This window comes from Mustela putorius, unplaced genomic scaffold (genome assembly GCF_011764305.1).
Source record: "Mustela putorius furo isolate JIRA1106 unplaced genomic scaffold, ASM1176430v1.1 tig00000592_pilon_pilon_pilon, whole genome shotgun sequence".
Lineage (NCBI taxonomy): Eukaryota > Metazoa > Chordata > Mammalia > Carnivora > Mustelidae > Mustela > Mustela putorius.
Genome location: NW_025421426.1, coordinates 452,841 through 474,878, shown reverse-complemented (window position 1 = coordinate 474,878; position 22,038 = coordinate 452,841). Strand labels below are relative to the sequence as shown.

Here is a 22,038-nt window from a genome sequence, read left to right as displayed (position 1 = left end):
TGTTGCTGACCTTGCAAGTAAATTGAACTTGCCCTTCTTTTTGGGGGTCACCAAGACTCATTGGGGCAGCCAGCTGGTCCAGGTGAGGGGAACCTGTGTTTTCTGACTTGTCTGAAGGACGGGGGTCCAAAGAAGAAACAGATGACTTACATATTTGGATGGGATGGGGACGGGGCAGACTTGGTTTCCGGTAATCAATCACTTCTTTTGGAGTCCCAGTATTTTCCTGAATGTAATTGAAATTTGGGTTTATAATCTAATCCTTTGGGTGGGGGAAGGGATGTAGACAGGAAGAAACCATCAGATTCTTTTATTATAAGTTCATATTTAAAAGTTGAAAAGACTAAACTTCCTTGCCTTTTCTTCCCCTTTCCCCCAAATCTATACGAATGATTGAGTTTTTATACCATGTACACATGAGTGAAAGAGTTGTTTCTTTAAAACAAACAAAATCAAAGTCTAAATGAGTGGTTTTTTTTTTTAAAGATTTTATTTATTTTATTTGGCAGACGGAGATCACAAGTAGGCAGAGAGGCAGGCAGAGAGAGAGAGGAGGAAGCAGGCTCCCTGCTGAGCACAGAGCCCAATGCGGGGCTCGATCTGAGGACCCTGGGATCATGACCTGAGCCGAAGGCAGAGGCTTTAACCCACTGAGCCACCCATGCGCCCCTAAATGAGTGGTTTTGAGGGACGCTTCGGTGGCTCAGATCATGATCTCAGAGTCCTGGGATCAAATCCTGCGGTGGTCTCTTTGTTCGGAGGGGAGCCTGCTTCTCCCTCTCCCTTGCCTCTGCCCATGCCTCTTTCTCTCTGACAAATAAATAAATAAAATCTTAAAAAATAATAAAGGAGTGGTTTTGAGTAGGGCAAATTGGTTGTTGTTGTTTTTTAAGATTTTATTTATTTACTTGACAGACAGAGATCACAAGTAGGCAGAGAGGCAGGCAGAGAGAGGGGGGCGGGAAGCAGGCTCCCCGCTGAGCAGAGAGCCCGATGCAGGGCTCAATCCCAAGACCTTTAGATCATGACCTGAGCCAAAGACAGAGGCTTAACCCACTGAGCCACCCAGGCGCCCCAAACTGGTTGTTTAAACGACAAATTTGTGATGAGACCAAAGAACATCCTTTTAATAGAAAAAAGAGTTCATGTGACCTAGACTGTGGAGACGAATAGAGGAACCCAATTTACATGCTATGGTTTGGGAACATGTATGTTTGGTTCATTATACAGAGTTTCAGAGTCTCACATACAAACCAGGGAGGAAATGGTTTCATACTATTTTCCTGGGAATCATTTATGCCCGCAGGTCTCCGACTTCAGCAGGTACCGGACTGCCCTGAGGGGTTTGCCACAATGGAAGTTGCCGGCTCTCCTCCCCCGCCCCCCACCACCAGAGCTCTAGACTCAGTGAGTCTGGCTGGGGTGGCCCCTGAGAACTGGGAGTTTTCGCACAGGTACTGCCTACGCTCCTGGACCTGGACTTCCCTGTGGGAATCATGGTTCTGTGCTCTGTCCCAGATTCCAATGACAGCTTTCCCACTGACAAATGCAGTTGGACTTGGTCGTAACTGGTTTGCTTATGCAGCAGCAGAAACATCTTCCAACAAAATAAACACTCATTATTGCCTAATAGGATACACTAGCGCAGGGTCGTGATCCGAATCTTCTTTGAGCATATCTAAGCTTCTTAGAAAAAGGAAATGTTGGTACAAGACATTTCTAATTATTAGTTTTAGAGGCGAAAGATTTTTGTTCTGGTGAGGAAAATATATATAAAGATGCATTAGCCTTTGCAGGTTTTTTTTGGTTGGTGTGCCTGGTGTTCAAAAGGGTTGGAAATAGGTATTTATTTTATAGTATAGCGTGGATTTAAGGAATCATATCTTTTCTTTCTTTTAGGTTCTGCTTTTAATTTGGTGTTGATCTTTGCTGGCTAAAGTTTCCCCTCTGAATCCCTGGGTTGTCATGGTGCCATTTTGGCTTTTTAAATGTTGTTGTTGTTTTTGGGCCGAAGGCCCCACTGAAATGAGTTCTTACATGCAGAACTCAGGAGCCTGGGAGCAGGTCCAGGGAAGCCAACGTTTGTAAGCCACGTGAGGAAGATGCCAGGGTTAAAGGGAAGATACTGCAGCCCGGCTTAGGGGATTGAAAAGAGTGGGCAGAGGCGAAAGGACCCATGGAGCTGCTGGGGAGCCGAGAGCTCTCCAACAGGGGTCCCACTCCAGCTCCCTGAAGACCCCACTAGAGGAAAGGGGGTAGTGGTGGTGGTGGTGGGGGTGAAACCCTGCCCCCGTGCCAGGTTTTCCTAACTATGAATTGTAACATTACAAGGTGCTCCCATTTCTAGAGTCAAACAATATATTTGGACATTAACAGTGGCTATTGTATTTTTTTCTTTTTTTTTAATTTATGAAACTAAGACCCAGAGGACCAGAAACATACAACAACAATAACTTACAAATCTTCCTCTCTGGATGAAATTCTGAAATAATCTCAGGATGTTAATGGTGATTAGTGTGTTCATTAAAAACAAAAACAATTAAGGGGCGCCTGGGTGGCTTGGTGGGAGGCATGAACGACTCTTGCTTGTGGTCATGAGTTTGAGCCCCTCGTTGGGTGTAGAGACGACTTAAATAAGAACTTAAAAAAATTAAAGCAAGACCCATTAATTGCAACCCCCTTCCAAAGGAAAACAAAAGCCCAACCATAAGGAAATAAAGACAGTTTTCTCTCCACACCCCTCCCCCTCAGCCTTATTCTATTGCTGGGTGTGGCTACCCCAAAACTGTGTGGCCTGTGGCCTTGTAGGTATTCCTGCAGCAGAACCAGAAAGCGCAGCATGTGTTGATCTTAGATTAGAAGAATATTAATGATCAAAATCCCAGTGATATCTGCAACCAAGCTCAGTTTCCAGGTAGTTTTGTATTCTGTTTTTGCCCAGATCGGTGCTGGCTAAGAATCCATGTTTAAACCCCTTTATGCTAAATTGTGGCTGTGCCTGTATCCGTTTTTGTTTTGAGAAATGTAAAAATATGCATTTCCCTCCATGAATGGTTCTAGCATGGCGCCCTTAAAAACACCGTGCCTGTGAAGATAACTGGGAAAGAGAGAAACTGGAAGGTGTTTACCAGTAGGTGGGGTTGAAACCTGCAGGTTTTCTGCCCCCCCCCCTCCTTTCTCTTTTCTAAAGGCATATCTTGGATAAGTTTTCAACTCACCTCCCTGGGGAGGGGGGGTAGAATTTTGGGTTGCCTGGGCAGGTTCTGTGTAAAAACCATGCAGGAGACAGGGAACCAAGGACCACTTCTCTGAATATCAAACTTCTCCTGCGGGTCGGGGTGATCTCAGGGGCATTTACTTCTGTGTTGACTGTCTTCCTTTAGAAAACTGCATTTTCCCGGGCTGTCTCCACTGTTTTGCTTTTGTTTCTTTTTTTTTTCCCCCAGATTTTATTTATTTATTTGACAGGGATCACAGGTAGGCAGAGAGGCAAGCCTAGAGAGAAAGCAGGACCCTGGGGAGCAGAGAGCCCGGTGCCGGGCTCGATCCCAGGACCCTGGGATCATGACCTGAGCCAAAAGCAGAGGCTTTAACCCACTGAGCCACCCAGGCGCCCCTTTTGTTTTTGTTTCTTAGGGGGTTTTGTTTGTTTGTTGTAGCCACAGCTCTTCACCCTTGTTCTTAAGGCAAATAATGGGGATAACCAAGGTGCAGGCAAATTTCCCCAGGGGAAGGAGGAAGACGCCCCAAGTCCGCCCAACTCCTTCTCCTCCAGGGAATTCACCGCGCAGTGTGGTTCAGTTTGAACGGGACCTGGAACCCTGTGTGGAGCCTCAAGTTCCATCAGAGCCAGAAAAGACGTCTGAGAACTGACGGCAATGTTAACAGATCCAGCTTCGGAGACCAGATAGATTTAAAATGTCCTTTGCCAGCAAGCCGTAGAGGACATTTAAGAGAATTTCGCGCTGCAAGCAGCCCTCGTGCACACTGCTTGTCACACAGGCGTCAAGATCCTTCAAGACGCCGGGGAAGACCCTTTTCAATTGGCGAGTTTACAGTTTCCAAGGGGAGGGGGCGGGGGAGGAGTAACCACGACCTTTCAGGTGTGTCTTCCAATCGCGATAGCCGGTTTTGGCTGTGAATTGAACCCCCCCCCCACCCCTCTGCACTTCCCCCTTCCGTTAATTAAATAAACCTCGGAGCACTTTGCGGCACACGACTGGGCCCTTGGGGATCTCTTCCAGCGTTGCTCCCATTTTTAAAATCCTCCACTCAACAGAAGTGGAAGAGGTGACGACATGAATTTCCAGCTCCTAAGGGTGAGAAGAGAGGTGCTGGGTGGAGGGCCGACCCGCAGGGAGGAGAGACGTGCGGGAGGATGCCCGCCGGGTGGGGAGGGCGCGCGTGGGATCGCAGGGTGGCTCCCGGGCGCTGGAAGCCGAGTCCGCGTCGCGGGGCGCCTGGCCACAATGGGCCTCCTCGTCGCCTGGAGGCGATCAGAGAAATGCGTTAAGGCCGCCGGGCGTAGTTGGCCTGGAGGTGGATGGTGTCCCAGGACACCGAGCCCAGAAGGCCTCCGGGGACGCGGGGCTGGAGCCTTAGCCCGGCTGCCTGCGCTCGGAGCGGTTAGAATGCGCCCCGGTGGGCCCTGGGATTTAGTGGGGGAAGTGACAGGCACTGGAGCCGAGCGTGGCCTCTGGAGGGCGGCGGTCCACCCGGGCGTGGGGAGGGGGGAGGCGAGAGCTAGGCTTGTCTCTAACAGGTTTCCAGGAGAGCCGCGAGGGAGGTGGCCTTGAATAGCAGGCATGTTTGTGGCTTTGAGGTAGTTGGACGACCAAAAATTCACCTTCGCCTGCTGCGAAATGGGGCTGTGATCGTCAAGTTAGAGACTATACCCACGGGCTCTGCACCTGGCGAGCGCTCTTCAAATGAGCGCCCGGACTGGGCCGGGGACTCAGAGATGCACCTGGGCGCTCCCGGGGCCTGGGTCCCGCAGGTTCCCTTAGCACCCGCGACTCTCTGTTCATTTGTAAAAAGCAGATTCTGGGAAGAAGAGCTGCAGGCCGCGAAGCCCTGTTCCAGCCCCGGCCTGTGGCCGCGCGCCCAGACGTGAGCAGTAAGTGGAGTCGGTCGGAGCCTGGGTTAAGTAGGAAGCCTCTATGTGTGTGCGGCGGCCGCCTCGCACACTATCAAAACAACCTGCTATTTTTATGTTATTGCTGTTATTTTGGAGTGGCTGTGAAATGATGCATGTGGCGCCCCAGGGCGTGCCCCTGGAGTGGGCTTAGACCGTTGGGAGGACTCTGCTGCCAAGTGTGTTTGTCCAGTGGGATGACAGTGCCGCGAAGGGAGGTCGTGGAGTAGGGTGTAGGGCGCGTGAAGGGGCGCGCTCTTCGATTGCTGCAGGCCCCCGCTTTGGTGCTTTGCTTAACCCGGCTGGCCGCCTAGCCGCGGTCTCTGCGGGAGCTCACGCTGCTCCAAGGGGCGGGACAGACACCTTGCGCGGCGCTGCGTCCTCCAGAGCGCTCGGGGGCCTCCACCTGCAGCTCCGGGCGCCCCCTCCCTGGGGCGGGAAAAGACTCGGGCCAACCCGGATCCAGCTCTACCCGCCCGGCAGCCTTCCTCGGTTTGCGGGGGCGGAAAGTTGGAGGCGGCCGCGGTCTCCCGCCTGCGCGTCTACGCGGACGCCTCCCGGTCTTCCGATTCGGGTTTCTTGGGCGGTCGGAGCGGGCTGGGTGGGGGCCGGGGTCCCCGCTTCGAGTGCGTGCGAGCGCAGGCCCCCTAGGGGGCGACAGAGAGAGCAGCGGACAACCCACTACCTACCCCCATGTCCCCGATTTTGCGTGGCGTCCTGCGAGGCTCACCCCCGGGATCGCCTAATTCTGTTTACAGTTAAGCGGCTGCGAAGCCTCGGAGGGTCCTGAGGGGGTACCCTTTCTGGAGCGGCGGCTTCCCGGGGGCGCCGCCGCGCGGGCCCGGGTCTTCCCGCGGTGAGGGGCGGGAGCTTCGGAGGGAGGTCGGTCCCGGGTGCGGGAGCCATGCGCTCCCTGCTTCCCGCAGAGTGAAAAAACCTAGAGCTCAAAGAAGGGCTGAGGCTTCCCTCCCGGGCGCGCGCGTTTCTGGGTTCCCGCCCCGAGCTGGGCGCGCGCGTGCCTGGGTTCCCGCCGCGAGCCGGGGGTGCGCGTGTTTGGGCAGGGTCTGCAGGGCCGAGAAGATGGAGCATTTGTTTGCGCCGCCTTCATCCGGGCGCGGAAGCTGCGCTCTGGCTTGAACGCGTGCCCTGAGAGAGGGGGGCAGCGCGGGTGTCCAGGGCGCTGCCTGGGGAATGAATGGCCCTTGCCCAGCGTTTCGGAAACGTCTAGGCCCCTGGGGCTCCCCGAAAGGAGGCGCGCAGTCCCTCGGGGCCATCGGCTCCATTTGCCTCTCCCCCCGGGCTGGGAGGAATCTCTGTCCCTACGGGTTGCTTCGGGCACAGCTGCTGCGGGAAGGAGGGACAGCGGGGCCTGGGGTTTGGTGGTGGTGGTGGTGGTGATGGTGGGGTGGTGGCCCGTTTTCTGCCCTGCCCAGGTTCCAAACCTGCCTGGGGGAAAAGTTGGCGGCGTGGACAAGACAACTTGTTCAAGTTGCACCCCAGGCGGGGTCTTTGAGTCAAACCCGGGTCTAGAAGGCCCAGCGTGGAGCCTCCGCCTCACGGCTCTGGGAGTCTGGAGAGCCCGAAGGAGGCGCGCAGCTTCCCTCTCGCGAGTGCCCGGGACCCCAACCTTCCACGTCCTGTTGCGCCAGCTTTCTGATTCCTGCGTTGCACAGGTGCCCCCGCCCCCCACCCCGCATACCAGGAACGCTGCTTTTGAGGTTATTTTGCCCGCAGGCCTCGGTGGAAGCGAGGTGTCCGGGGTAGTGTGTGCAACATCCTTTGTATTTTATAGTGCAAAGCCCCGAAAAGCCCCCGGTGGTTTCACTACCAGGTTTTGTTCCCACATTTGGTAGGACTATCGCCTCAGCTCTGTCTACTCTAAGGCAACAGAGGACGTTCGCTTGGAGGGCGCCCATTTTTATTTCAGTTATTTTATTTTAGGCCCATGTGGGTCTGAAGACATGCCAGAGCTCAGACCACCCCGAGACGGAGCAGGAAGGCGGTGTGCGCAGATCATTCTGTAGATGGGGCAGCGTCCGCCCCAGGCCGGGCCCTGTACCCACGGGTATTAATTACTGCACAGCCGGATTCGGAATCAGATCGAAATAGTCCCCTTCTCCAATTCTGTCAGAATGTTTAAATTCAAATCCTGGAGCCAGACGGGACGTCCCAGTAAAATTCACCCTTGAAAATTAGCGACTTTCCCTGCAGTGAAAAAGGTCAGTTACAGTAATTGGGCCAATGGATTTCGTTTCTTTAAAAATTTTTTAATATTGCGCATTGCGTTCAGGTTTGGGTGGCAAATAAATATTGGGGCTAGAGGCAGGGTTTCTGCGTAACTTTCGTTTTCCGTCTGCATCTGCAGAACTGGGGTAACATCCCACGCGCGGGGTCGGTCTCCGGCCCCCCCCTCTTCTCCCACCTCCTCCCTTCCCCCGCGCGTGGCGCCTGGGTTGTATTCCGCCCCGCACCTTTTCCTGCATGGGTTGAGGCTTCTGAGTGCCTGGCCCTTCGGAGGCAGCTGCCGAGCCAGCGCTGGGCAGGGCTGGGCAGGGCTGGGCAGGGCTGGGTGAGGGCGCGCGGGTGACCCCCAGCCGCAGTCAGCGGCGGAGATGCACCTTGGGGCGATGGCGGCCAGACGCCGTTGGCTGGTGGAGGCCCGCCCGCTCCGTGGGGCTCGGGGCAGACTTCCCCGGAGGCCTTCGCTCTTCCAGCCCCTCGGAGGAATGGGCCGGCGCTATGACCACGGAGAGGGAGGGAAGGGGAGGCGTCTCTCGGAGGGGTCGGGGCTCTGGCTGCAAGATCCCAGCCCAAACCTTAAGTCTCCGTGAGTGGGTGCGGTGGGACATTTTCCCAGCTGAGGGGGGCCCTAGCTGCTAAGATATCCGAACGCGGGGTCTCTTAATTCCAGGTGACAACGTCTTTTGGAGGATGGGGCACGGCGCGCTGGAAAAAAGAAGGGGGGCTCTTAGGTATGCGGATCCCGGGCCCCAGCTCTGCCATCCTCGCATGTCGGGGATGACTGATGGAAGGCGCGACTGGGGACCCGGACCTAGCTGGTCGGCGGCTGTCAGAGAGGGGCCGCCCACGCGCCTCCTCTCCTTGCCCCCCGCAGCTTGGTTCTCAGCTCGGCGCCCCGCCGGGGTGCAGGGCGGAGCTAGGCTGGGACTGGCTGGGGGCTGCCCCGCCCGGAGCCTGGGCCTTGGTGCCGGCCCCCGGGGAGGAGTTATGATAATTTCCTTCTCATTAAGGCGCCCGGGTCCCCCGGCTATTGCCGGGACACACAGTGCGGGCGCGGCTTCCCGGGTCCCCGGCAGCGGCTTGTACACGCGCGGCGGTAGCATCTACGCTCGCAGAGCCGCCGATGCGCGTCCAGTGACCGGGACAGCGAGGCCCTCGCGTGGCGGGGGCGGCGGCAGACGGCTAGCCACCGTGACCCCCATTTTGGATTTACCGCTCGGGGGGTGGGGGGAGCCTGGATTGAACTGGCGACTGTTTTGGGGGACGCCGGACGCCATGTTGTGGAAAATAACCGATAATGTCAAGTATGAAGAGGACTGTGAGGTGAGCTGGGCGCAGGGGCGCACTCTGGCCCCGCCCGAGTACAGCCCGGGAGGCGGGGGCCGCTGGACCCAGGTGGGGGCGACGGCGAGGGCGAGGGCGCGGGAGCAGCGAGCAGGCACCGGCCTCTGCCCCTCGATGGGACTGGGTCCACTTTTCCGGGCGCCCCCTAGTCCGTTTCTCCGGGGCTCTCTTCCTGAATCGGGCCTTTTCCTAAACACCCACCCTCGGGAACAGGGCCTGGAACGAGAATGGCAGATCCCACCCGCGGAGCTTACCGGTCGGTCTCCTGCGAAGCAAAACAGTCCCTTCTTCCCCTTTTCTCGGAAGAGCGTCCCGTCTACAACCCTTAGACGTGGCTTTTACGCACCACATCTCGGTCCAAAGGGGTCAGACGAGGCGACTTGCCGGCGACACCTTTGCAGAGTCTCTTCCGAGGCGGGCTTGTCACCTGCCCCGCTAACTCCTCGGGGAAACAAGAAAAGGACAGAAGTTTGGCTTTTAAGTGAAGTGGGGGCTGGGGAGTGTTGGTGGGGGGGGGGGGCCCTGGGGCCAGATGGGGCCGTAAGCGCTCGGGAGTGCTCCAGCCAGTCGGACAGGTTGAGCTAGAGTTTCGGAGAGTGGGAGGGAGGGAGGCGGCGAGCGGGAAGAGGAAGACGCGGGCGGCCGGAGGTGCGCGCCAGGGCGCAGGCGGAGCGGAGCCCGGGCTGGGGGGCCGCGCGAGGGCTGCGCGCCCGCGGGACCTCAAGGGGCTGCCTCTGTCGGCAGGCCCGGGCACTTCCACTAGGGGGCGACAGTGCCATGTTTCTCCGGGTTCCCCGCTACCCCTGTGACCCCTCGAACCCAGGGAGACAAGTCATTTGAGAATTAAGTCAGAGAGCCTTGGGGCAAGGGACGTGCGCAGGCAAGGTTGCCCAATATTCGGGGTCCTTCATTCTCCCCCTTTGCCCCGATCTGTGGGGACACTGATCGCGGCCGGGCAGGGCGGCCTCACTTGCTGCATCTCCTCTTGTTCGGGACGCGGCTAGCAGGGAGGGCAGCCCCAGCTGCGGTGCGTGCCTCCCCTAGCTGCTCGGCGGCGCTGGGTGGCAAGCCTGTTCGGGAGTGTTGCTTCCCGGGAGGTCTTTGTCCTGAGGGCGTGGAAGGGGAGGGTCCCCGGGGCGGGGAAGATGCGCACTTCCCGCTTTGTGCGCTTTATCCGCGCTCCGAGCTGCCCCAGGTTCTTTGGTCTGGCGCCGCCATGTGCGGGCTGGTGAGCGAGCGGGCTCCTCATCGTGCTCGCCGCATGCCGACTTCTTCGCCTGTCCCGGACCTGGCCTTCTCCCGGCCCAAGGCCTGGGGTTCGGACTGGGCGCTTCAGAGCGCCTTGGGCGTCGCAGGGCCCAGGCCGCCGGGCTTTGAGGACGCCTTCCCCCAGGTTTTTCGAAGTCTCTATTTACTCCGTGGACTCGGGGTTTGCAACGAACCCCCCGGGGCACTTTGCCTCCGGATGCCCCCCGGCCGGAGGGCAGGCCCAGCGGGTTGGGTCCGTACTGGTGTGGTGGGTCCCGTGGGGGCTCGCCGCTCAGCGCCGCGGCTGCGGTCAGTTCGCAGTAGCGGGGTTTCGTACTAGCGGGGTCTCTGCTTCTCTCTCTCCCAGGATCGCCACGACGCGAGCAGCAATGGGAACCCGCGCCTCCCCCACCTCTCCTCCGCCGGGCAGCACCTCTACAGCCCCGCGCCACCCCTTTCCCATACTGGAGTCGCTGAATACCAACCACCACCCTACTTCCCACCGCCGTACCAGCAGCTGGCCTACTCGCAGTCGGCCGACCCCTACTCGCATCTGGGAGAAGCTTACGCCGCTGCCATCAACCCCCTGCACCAGCCAGCCCCCACCGGCAGCCAGCAGCAGGCCTGGCCGGGCCGCCAGAGCCAGGAGGGGGCTGGCCTGCCCTCGCACCACGGGCGCCCGGCGGGCCTGTTACCCCACCTCTCCGGCCTGGAGGGTGGCGCCATGAGCGCCCGCAGGGATGCCTACCGCCGCTCGGACCTGCTGTTGCCCCACGCGCACGCCCTGGACGCCGCGGGCTTGGCTGAGAACCTGGGGCTGCACGATATGACGCACCAGATGGAGGAGGTGCAGGTGAGCGGCTCCTGAGCTCCTGCCCCTCGAACCGGGAACCGGGACCTGCTCGCCCCCCAGCTTCTACCACCCTCCCCCAGCTCCCCCGAATTTAAGAGAAACTTTGTTGTTTCTTCCCAGAATGTTGACGAGCAGCACCTGCTTCTGCACGATCAGACTGTTATTCGCAAAGGTAGGTAGTGAGAGCGAACTCTCCCCCCCCCCCCCCCCCCCCCCCGGGCCCACGCATGTAACCTGGCAAGGTGGGGGCGTTTGGTGGCCGGCCGGGGACATCTGTGCTGGGGAAGGGACTGACGGGGGCTGGAGGAAGGTAGGTTTTTCTGAGTAAAAAGAGATCTCTTTCCACATTAAATGAGAAAGGATGGTAGGAAAACTCTTAGGACCTGTCTCCAGTAAGAGATTAATCCGGATTTGTTACTCCATAGTGTTCTCTTGGGGAATACGATCCCTTGAATTGGGCGGTGGTTTTACACTGTTAGTCTTCCAGAGTGATGAAAAAAAAAGACACCACATACCTTAGTTGGGTGGTCGATTTTGTGACCATTGTTGAAAGAGTGGATGTGATTCTATTCTAACCTGTAAGAAAAGGTTTTGAAACAGTTTGGCCTACCAAATATACAGCTTGAAAAGGACGGTGGTGGGACAGTGTGTGTGAGAGCTGGGCTTTCTGCAGGGTGTAGTGGGGGAGGGGATTGGAAAATAGGATCAGGCAGGGAGTGTCTGGAGAAATTAGCTTGCGGACTGAGGGGATTAGCAGTCCACCCGGCTGTTTTGGAGATGGAGTTGGTCCTGGGTGAAAGGTAGTTAGGTTCTGCTACTGGAACTTAAAACTGCTCGAAATCAGTTGGGAAATGGTTTTTTGAAGAAAAACTCAGAAAATAAACTGGATTTCCCAGGAAACTCGTAATAGAATGTGTTTGTTTGTATTTTAAAATTTTACCATGATAGTCACACTGAAAGTCTCGGGGATCTGCATGTGTCTGGTGATTTTGGTTGACGAGTGAGGAAGAAAAAAAAATCACCATTTATTTAGGGCTGAAGCAGTCTTTCGAAAACAAGTGTTCTAATAAAACAGATTTTAACAGTGGCTCAAAAATGAAAACCTTCCATGCTTGGGGTCATGACTAGTTATCTGTAAAGTGTTAACTTGTGAATTTCAGATTCGATTCTCTTTGAAGACTATGACTTTAAAAAATCTGCTTGTAATTTACATAGTCCAACGTGCAGTGTTATTTGGTGAGTGGTTTGCAAGGGTCCCTTTTTCCTAAGTGCAGCTTTTGGGACTGCCACTCGTGATCTTCTTTACAGGTCCCATTTCAATGACCAAGAACCCACTGAGTCTCCCATGTCAGAAGGAGCTTGTGGGGGCTGTGATGAATCCCAGCGAGGTCTTCTGCTCAGTCCCGGGAAGATTGTCCCTCCTCAGCTCCACGTCTAAATACAAAGTAACAGTTGCTGAAGTCCAGAGGCGATTGTCCCCGCCTGAATGTTTAAATGCCTCCTTGCTAGGAGGTGTTCTCAGAAGGTAGGTACATGGGGGGACACACACTCTGGCCATGGTGGTCGGTGGTTGGGTGGTTGACCGTGAGTAACATAAAAGAACCGAGGAGGTATTTTTAACATTTATGTAACATTTATACTTAACACTGAATTCTAATCGGCTTAGAATTTTAGTACATTCCTTCCCTTTTGGAAAGTGCCAGATGTAGAAGGAAGTGCTAAAACAGCGCTCACAGATTATCATTTGCTTAGGATTTGATTGCACGTATGAAGTGGTGGCATCCCATTGGAGAAGGGGGACCCCCATGCGTTTTGTTGCCCCTGGAGGCTGCTACAGTAAATTCATCTGCTCCAGCACAATTCGGAATGTTCTGTGATTGGAAAGAAAAAATGTTGGGGATGATAGGAGAGAGCATTCATTACAGGGGACTGACTCCTGTATCACCTGATTATGAGCCACATAATGTAGATACTCCCGCAGATTTCTGCTTTGATCACAGCATAGCTGGAATTTAGAATTTCGAAGTGGCAGTGTTTTGAAATTAGCTGCCCCTTCACTTTCTTGTACCCAGAGCCAAGTCTAAAAATGGAGGCCGGTCCTTGCGGGAGAAGTTGGACAAGATCGGGTTGAATCTGCCAGCTGGGAGACGGAAAGCTGCTCACGTCACTCTCCTGACGTCCTTAGTAGAAGGTCAGTGGAGTTTTGTTTTTTGGTTTTACGGTGTTTTTAGTTGGCACTGTGTCATCTGGGTCCTTAACTCTTCCCTGAAGGAAAGCTTAAAAATGGCCCTGTCACCGGCGGAGATGAAGCAAGAGTTGCCGTGAGTTCGTTGTAGTGAATCACAATAATTTTATGAAAGGAGTTCACACTTAAGTCCCTGACTGCTTGAGTATCCTGTTCTGGGTTCTTCAGAAAAATCACTGCGAAAAGTAATCGGTTTCCCTGACCTAAGAACTCTCACCCTTAGGGTGTTGGGACATTTCCAGCAAGTGGACCCGTTTTTGGAGGGGGGATCGATCTTCCCGCACACTGTTGACAAAGCCGGTTGTGCGTTGGTGGGAAGAAGCGCTATTTCCAGGTTGGGTAGCTGTAAGGTATCAGCATTGTGGTCTGGGAAGAGAAAAGCCCCGGTGGACGCGGGGCTAACCCCGTTCACAAGCCCTTTGTTCCTCTCCCGCACGAAGAAAAAATTAGTGGGGCCCCTCTCCCCAGTCCTAAAATAGTAGGATGTAACATTTTCGTGTACTGAATGGGTCTGTACCCCCAAGCTGGAAGAGAGCCAAGAATGTAATTACAGCCTTAAAAATAAGTGGGGGCCAGTCGGGGGTGGGTGGGGGGCGCTTAAGGGAATAGTGAAATAGTTTTTTTCGAAAACCAGCTCGCTGTTGCTGGGCACGGGAAGATGGAGTGGGGCACCGAGGGGCTGATCTGAAGGCCAGAGTGGCCCCTCGTCCAATCAGCAGGGCGCTGGGCTCCGCTCTGGGCTGGGGGAGCCAATGAGGGCTGGTGGCCTGGTGGCCAGGCGATCTTCGGATCGCTTTCTGTCCCTGGTCTAATGGCGCTCCTGCATGCTGAAAGAGACTTGGCAGAGCCCGGCTCTACCGTTTTACGAGTGTCTTCGGAGGTCAGGGCCAGGAGAAAGGAGCTGCTGGTTGGAGCATAGCTGTCCCGCATGGAGAATGGTGGGTTCTGTGTGCGTGGGGCCTGAATGTGGCTCTGCGCGAGGTTTTCTTACTAGCTGGGCTGAGGTCCTTGGATTAGAAAGTGTGTGCCAAACAGTAGTTCTCAGATTTAGGAAGTCTGGGGCGGCCAAGTGGAGGAGAGGGGGTGGGGATGGGGTGCCACTCTCGGGGGTTTCTGGAAAGCTCTGGCCAGCCTTGGCGCCGTGGAGCCAGGCCCCGGCATCTCTGGTCGGAGAGGAGTCTGGGTTGGTTTTCTGTCCCTCTGATCCCCCAGTGATTGATACAAAGGAGGGCGAGTAGTCCAGGATCGTAGTTGGGCTGTTTGCACTAATTTCCAGTGGAAACACGGCCCTGCCTTTCTTGGTGAAAAGCATCCCAGAGACCTGCCTCCTTCAGTAACGGGGCACCCTGGTTTAAAAAGAAGTTTCCCCAGCAAAGACTTTGTCACGGTTTCGTAAAGAGAAGTGACCAGTCAACTTTTGTGCAACATGCTTATCTTGGTTTCCCTGCTTCTCCACAAGGCTAATTTTTATTATCGAGGGAAAACGGGGGTGTGTCTCAGGAAACTTAAGCTTGGGGGCCAAGACCGGTTAGTGTTACTCCAGGGCAGTGAAAGATGTCAGTCGTAGTTTTCCACCTGCTTTGCGTTTCCCTGCTGTGTTTCTAGGGCAGCGAGCCCACCGAAAGTGCCACATGTCCGCTGAGTGGTTTTCCTTTTGGGTGATTCCATTTTAACATGCCAAGTGATGGGTAGACCCTCCTGGTTAGAGAATGAGGAGGGGGAGGTTTCCCGGGGGTGACTGCAGACCTTCTGAGTCTCTTGTCAATTGCTGGTGATTTTAGGTGAGGCTGTTCATTTGGCTCGGGACTTTGCCTATGTCTGTGAAGCAGAGTTTCCTAGTAAACCCGTGGCGGAGTATCTCACGAGACCCCATCTTGGAGGGCGGAATGAGATGACTGCTAGGAAGAACATGTTGCTGGCTGCACAGTGAGTATCCAGACTTGAATTTGATGGCCCGGGGCTCTGATCTTGAACTTGGCAGGGAGGTGGTGTTGGGGGGGGGGGCGTGCGGTTTGTCTCGAACCGTCCAGGGTGCTCCAGAAAGAAACGCTCAGTGAGGGGCCGGTGTGGAGAAACAGGAGCTGGCCGGGGGCTTTTCTCTGACAAGTCAGATTAAGTGAGCTCTTGGGTCAGACTTAGAAGTCAGATGAATGTATTGCTCCGGAAGGAGTGTTTTTGAAGCTGCTGAGTTCTGCAGCTCAGAATAGTTCAACCATCCTTTCATTAGTGTCTCCATATCTTACAAAAAGGTACTGGAAACACTTTGGTCCTATCCAGTCAAGATGGTGGGTGCCTTCTGCCTCCTGATAAGATTTTTTTGTTTTTTAAATGTAACATTCCGGTTGGATTTGTGGGAGACACCTGGGCAGGCTACGTGTCCCAAATCCTACTTTAATGCAGCTGCCAGGATTTCTCCTAGAAGCCAACAGTGAATTGGTTTTAAAAATTACGGTCGGAATTGGTTTTAAAAATTACATCCAGTCGGAAAATGGGGCAAAAGGAAGCAGAGTGAACCAGCTGTGTAAACAGTGAGTTTTGGGGGAGATGTGGATTTTCGGGGTTCTTTTTTTTTTTTTTTTTTTTTTATTTTTTTTTTTATTTTTTTATTTTTTTTTTTTAAAGATTTTATTTATTTATTTGACAGAGAGAAATCACAAGTAGATGGAGAGGCAGGCAGAGAGAGGGAGGGAAGCAGGCTCTCCGCTGAGCAGAGAGCCCGATGCGGGACTCGATCCCAGGACTCTGAGATCATGACCTGAGCTGAAGGCAGCGGCTTAACCCACTGAGCCACCCAGGCGCCCGATTTTCGGGGTTCTTGAAGGAGAAATTGGTGTCTGTACCAAGCTGCACCAAATAAGCAGCTATCCATTGTAACTAACCTCCTGGGCTGCAATCCCGACCCCCTGCCCCCCATCTCCTGCACTAGTCCTGGTAACCTTGGCCTTCTGACTGGGGTTAATCCCGTTAGCTTTTCTAATTGACAATGAGGATTAAAGGAGAGCCCTTGCAAAGAGTTGAGTTCAGGACCTGGCGCATCCCGTTGTAGGTGCTCAGTGTGCAAACGTTGACCATTAGTAGCAAAGTCTGTTTCTTTGGAAAGTTCTGAACGCCTCCTGGGTGACCCACTCGTCAGGGGCTTTGTCCTCTGGCCCTGTCAAGGGCTAGATGGAGCTCACCGGTGTGTGTTGACTATCCTCCCAGGCAGGTGTGTAAAGAATTCACAGACCTCCTCAATCAAGACCGAACTCCCAATGGCAACAACCGGCCCGCCCCGGTCTTGGAGACGAACATACAGACCTGCCTGTCTCATTTCAGCCTGATCACACACGGGTTCGGCAGCCAAGCCATCTGTGCTGCTGTGTCCGCTCTACAGAACTACATCAAAGAGGCTCTGATAGTCCTAGACAAATCCTACATGAACCCCGGAGACCAGAGTCCTGCCGATTCTAGCAAAACCTTGGAGAAAATGGAGAAGCACAGAAAATGAAGAATGGGCGTGAGCCAAGGGCTGAAAAGAGTCTCGAGGGAAAAGGACTTCACAATCCGTCTCAGCCCAGACAGACCGGGAACCCTTCTGGGACACTTGGTGACCCACCTTCCCATGAAAAAGGCCTCCACTCATTTTTGGATCTTGACGACGTGCCCTCCTGGATTCCTTAGTGTTCTTTCTCTAGCGCTGAAGTGTGTCTCTAACTGTGGACAAGTTATCAGAAGGTGACAAGTACTGGTTCTTTGTTCATTAAGCTCATTTTATTCTTTTGAACCCCATTCTTTTCTCTGAACATGGTGCTACAAGTTTTAGAACCTTTTAAATAAATTCCCTGGGCTCACGAGAAAACCCACACCCACAGCTGTTGAAATGTCCAATCGATGCGAGTCAGAGTGACAGTAACTTGAAGTGTTAAGGTCATGGCTGTTTTTTTGTGTCCACTCCATATTTATCTAAAAGTATTTATCTGGCTTTTTCAGATACCAAATCCTACAGACAGTAGGAAGCAAAGATTCTCTCCGCTTAGCGACTAGTTTAATAGGTGGTCTTTGACACACTTAAACCCCTTGTTGAAAGGGGGCCTTTGGGTTTAATGAAACTTGTAGAAATGAAGCCTGCTGATGATTTTGTGTTGTTTTTATTTTGTGTTTTTTTTTTTTTTTTTTTTTTTTTTTTTTTTTTTTTTAATTCTGAGAGTTAACTCTTCAAATGAGAGGCTCTGAAATGTTCTGTTCCTTTAAGGTACTGAAGCTTTATTTGCGTATTTATTTCACGTCTTGGTTTTGAGTAAACTTGAAAAGGGTAGGCATGAGGCGGTTTTTGTTGTTGTTGTTGATTTATTTTTTTTTTCTGTCCGCCACCGCCCCCCCCAAGTCCCATAGGAGGCTTTGTATGTTGAGAAACAGTGCGTTGAGTGTACAGATTTTATTTATGCATAATTTAATGGGGTCTGTAAATATGGGTGCACTTCTTAAGACTTTTTGACAAATGGGATTTGACTTTAATATTAACTTCTCAAGGTGGTGGGGTACTCTAAAACACTACTTTTAGGTTTTATTCATAATGTACACAGGGTATGAAGAATTAGGATGCTGGCCTCTGTTCTTGGTGCGGAAGCTTCTATTTAACTGAAACTCTGTTCACGAAGCAACAGCTTTGTGTCTCATTCCCACCGTGCTGAACCAGAAGATGGGTGGGTGTGCGGTACCGTGCGGGGGGGGTCATATGGAGGTTTGGAAATGGCTGTAAACATTCCCCGAGTAATGTTGTGTATACGATACTTGTATAATAAAAAGTATTCTCCATAGAAGCCGTGAAAGTTGGGTTAAAACTGTTTTTTTTTTTTTTTAAGTCTCTAGGATGAGTGGAATAGTGACAGAGCCTAATTTATTTATGGTTGGCTGCAGCCTCGTTAAGGGGACGGAGCAGGAAGGTTGTGTGCCAAGGGAAGGCTGCAGTTTCATTTTCTGTCCCTAGCCAGACAGCTCAGCTGCAGGAGGACCTTGCCCTCCAGGGCCCCAGGCCTCCGCTGTGTGTAATACCCCTCTCTGGCCACTAGGGCTGTCAGGAGGTGTGTGGGACCCTCCGTTGGAATAACCTCTTGTGTAAGGCTTACCCTCTTGAGAAACATTAGGGTCAAGTTGCCACCTCCACATTTTGAGAAGGGAAATGAAATGATGGTAGGCGATCTGTGGGCAGACATCGCTCAGGAGGATTTTTGCCTTCAGTCAAATGCGAGCAGTGGAACGGGTAGGCTTTCCCTGGAGTGTTCAATGCATTGGAATTCGCCCATCTTTGGTGGGCTCGCGGCGGTGCCCACCTGTTTGAAGCATCCTCACCATTCTGCGTGCCTGGTAAGTCAGACATTGGGTCTCAGCAAGCTGTTTATGGAGCCGAAGGAACTGGTGGAGCTTGTGGTCTGGGTGTTCGTGAGGATCTCGAGTGGGCTCCCGGGGTCCTTGATTGCAAGTTGAAGTGTCCTGGTGTACCCTCCAGGAAGGGATATGTTTATATTTGGCACGAGAGGCTGGCTTCAAAGGGAAGTGGGAGCAAAAGGATTTTCCACGTAGGATAAGGCCGTTCCTTCAACTGCAGCCTCCTAATCCTTGATTTATAACTCTCCCCAAAGATAGCAATTCCTGACTTTGGGTTGGCATTGGATGTGAAGTAATTTAACCTCTGCCAACCTAATACTTTGCTCTTGGCAGCTTGTCCTTGGCCACTGAACGTTCCTATTAAGTTGGATTTATCTGGTTGGTATGTCAAGTTCACAATTGCTTTGCTTTAGAAAAGTGAAAAGAGGTCTTAGGTTGGCAGTTATCTCTTAGTCAAGACGTGAGACCTTGGGTGTTAAAAGGAAGTCATGGGGGTAAAGGGCTGGAGGAAAAAGCACTGTTTTCTTATCAGCATCTTAACCTGCTTTTGGACCGGAGTCTGGCTTTTAGGAGCTGTGCCCAACTGCAATGCAGACAATGTTCTGGAAACGCCCCAAAGTCAACCAAGGATTGGAGTGAGTCCTAATCAGGGCTTGTGCCTGGCTCACCGCTCCACTGCCCTTTATCCTCGTTCCCACTAAAGCCCACGGATGGCCGATGGGGTCCTCTGGGTCCAGGGCACAACAGTAGGTTTTTTTTTTTTTCTTAACAGCTCTGAACGGATAGACAAGCAGCAGCCAGGTCCCCTCCACAGGTCCCTATGGGAACTGTGGTTGCCTCGGCTTTTCCCTCAAGCCCATTTGTGGGAGAAGGGGGCCCTGTGTTGCTTCTTGTGGGCCCGGATGGTTTCATTTCCAGACCCAGGATGGTAAGGATCGCACTGCCTCTTTCCCCCTCGTCCTCTAGTTGTTAGCCCACTGGCTGACCAGTGTGAGCTCGCGTTTATGAAGGCACATGATGTCGTGAAGGCTGCCCTCTGGGAGGAAAACTGAAAATGCTGCTGCCTTTTCTTGGTTGGCCTGCAGGGAAAGCTGTCCTTGTCTGAAGGCACGCTCTGTCCAGCGCCCCGCGGATGACAGATTTCCCACAGGGGAGACGTCTCAGCAGAGCTGAGTGTGTGTTGACTGGAGACCTGCCTGTCTAGGTCCTTGGCACCTTGATGCCCTCCGGCCTTGCAGACGGCACATCTAGAAGCTCTGCGGAAGGCCGGGAGCGGGTGTTTTCAATAGCGGTTTGTGTTGTCTTCTCTTCCGTGTGCCCACGGTCTCAGTGGCGGGATAGCAAAGGGAAGGATTAGCCTGTTTCTCATCTGAAACGATTTCATAGTGATGGCCATCAGTATTTTCTTCTTGGGAGGGGTAGATTCCGAGACCTGAAGTTCCTGTATTTGAATGTTAGAAAACAAAACAAGATAGGGTCATGGATGGGTGAGAGAGAAACGCCTCAAGGCTGGGAGGCAGTGCGGGTTCTGGGGCCCGTTGCCTGCTTTCCTAGGGGGGAAATGTCAGTTCGTGAATGTGAATTCCTGTCGAGGTTCTGGGGCTTCTAAGGACTTGGGAACATTTCTCCAGGCTTTTTCTCTTGCTGGGGGGGGGGGGTGCGGGGCAGGGAGGGGGCAGCTGAATTTGCCTTCCTTTATAAGCAGGTGGAGAACTTAGGAAGTAGAGCCATCTTTGGTCATGAGAGGAAGAAAGTACAGTCTAGGGTTTCTTTAAGTGTGTTTTCCAGGTGAGGGAGCTCTCTGTTATCCCTGGCACGGCATGGATTCTTAGCAAACGTCTCCGTAGCCACCTGAGCTCAGTGGGCGGTGAGGGTTTTCTCTTGGTTGGGAGATAAGGTTCGGTTTTGAAATTTCGATGCCGCAATGGGCAGGTGTGTTCTTCCCAGGGGTAACTGTTGCTCCTTGATGTGATAACTGTTGACTCCCCTTCCTAAAATCCTGGTTACCCTGGATTTCTTTGCCGGTCAACAGTCTTCATCTGCTTCTCTGAAATCTACAGGCCACACATAGGGAGGCCTGGCGACGCTTGGAGCCATCGAGATCTGCCCCCTCTCCCCTTTGGCCAACCCAGGCTGGCTCCATGCCCAGGTCCCACAGATGCAAGACGCGCCACACCTTGAAAGCCTTTGTCTGCTGGGGGCACGGAGCATCATCATCTGAGAAACAGACTTGATCTCCTGAGTTTTAAAAAATCACTGTTGCATTGGAGTTGATAGCTTCATGGAATGCTCAGTTATTTTTGGCGCCATCATAAACACTGTGATTTCCCTGCCTCTTTGGGGTAACATCTTGATGGGGAAGATGGGTGGAAGAAAAGCATAGAAATGAGAGTGAAAAGGCTTAATTGCAGGGACCTGTTCAAGGAACAGCTTGCTGAAGAGTGTTTCCAAGGTCAAATCTCAGTGTTTTGGTTTTTTTCCCCCTCCGGTGACCCACGGTGCATTCTTTGTTTCTCACCATTTTCCAATGAAGGATCCTGGTCCTGGCCAGTGACCCTCCCAGCTGGGTGTCAGAGTTGGGTGGATGGGAGGCATCCAGCCTCTGGCACTTGCTGGCTGGAAGGTTTTGGGGAGTTCATGGGTTGTTCTGGGCTGAAACTGCTTCTCCAATAGGTGCGTCTATGCCCTCCCCCTCAAACTTGAGAAAGCGACCTTTTTTGGACATAGGGTTCTTGCTGGTGGTTGAAGTAAGATGAGGTCCTGTTGGAGTGCAGTGGGCCTGAAGGCCCGATGGCTTGTGTCCTCAGGAGGGGCAGGCACAGACCCATGGAGGGGAGCGCCGGGCACCTACGGGGGCAGAGACCGTACAGATGTGCCCACAGGCCGGGCACAATCCACGCGTGGATTGCCAGCCTCTACCAGCAGCCAGAAGAGGCAAAAAAAGGTGCTCTCGGGGCGCCTGGGTGGCTCAGTGGGTTAGCCTCTGCCTTTGGCTCAGGTTATGGTCTCAGGGTCCTGGGATGGAGCCCCGCATCGGGCTCTCTGCTCAGCGGGGAGCCTGCTTCACCGCCACCCCGCCCCGCCTGCCCCTCTGCCTGCTTGTGATCTTTTTCTCTCTCAAGTAAATGGGTAAAACCTTAAAAAAAAACCAAAAACCAAAAAACTCTCCCCTAGAGATTGCAGAGGGAGCACAGCCCTGCTGACATCCTCGGTTTTTGACTTGCCTCCAGAACTGGTTGGCACCCTGAGTAAGGAGACCCGGCCGGGAAGGACTTCTTGCCTTGTTACTCTCCCTCTCTTCATCTTTCTGGGTTCCTTTCTACACATGGGGTGTCGCCTCTGTCTGCCCTCGGAGCCTGCCAGCGCTGTGGTCTCCCTACTAGGCCAGGCCCATGGGACAGCACGGGAGCTTTTCAGTCCCTCTCCTCCTGCCCAGCTGCTGCTGCTGCGTCGATGGCTGGAGCGGCGTGTGGGTAGCACCTGCGGGAGCTCATTCAGCTTCTTGAGGAGAAGTCACCCCCACATTCTGCCCAAAGCAAATCCTAAATCCCTCCCGGAGACCTGTGTCACTTTTCCTTTCTGCTTGTCTTACTGAACTGGGTACCCCTG

General features: G+C 53.6%; 1 protein-coding gene across 2 annotated transcripts; it reads left to right on the top strand.

The window, feature by feature from the left end:
• Window positions 1–4,210: 4,210 nt before the first annotated feature.
• Window positions 4,211–17,196, top strand: TFAP2C (transcription factor AP-2 gamma). 2 transcript variants are annotated; one of them, XM_045082046.1, is made up of 7 exons: window positions 4,211–4,319; window positions 10,335–10,820; window positions 10,941–10,992; window positions 12,129–12,345; window positions 12,893–13,011; window positions 14,847–14,991; window positions 16,267–17,196. In XM_045082046.1, the coding sequence occupies exons 1-7, from the start codon at window positions 4,299–4,301 to the stop codon at window positions 16,550–16,552; spliced, it is 1,326 nt and encodes a 441-aa protein (XP_044937981.1). In that variant the 5' UTR covers window positions 4,211–4,298; the 3' UTR covers window positions 16,553–17,196. The 2 variants fall into 2 exon arrangements, with proteins under 2 accessions (XP_044937981.1, XP_004759958.1); XM_004759901.3 differs by lacking the exon at window positions 4,211–4,319 and adding an exon at window positions 8,400–8,698.
• The last annotated feature ends 4,842 nt before the right edge of the window (window positions 17,197–22,038 follow it).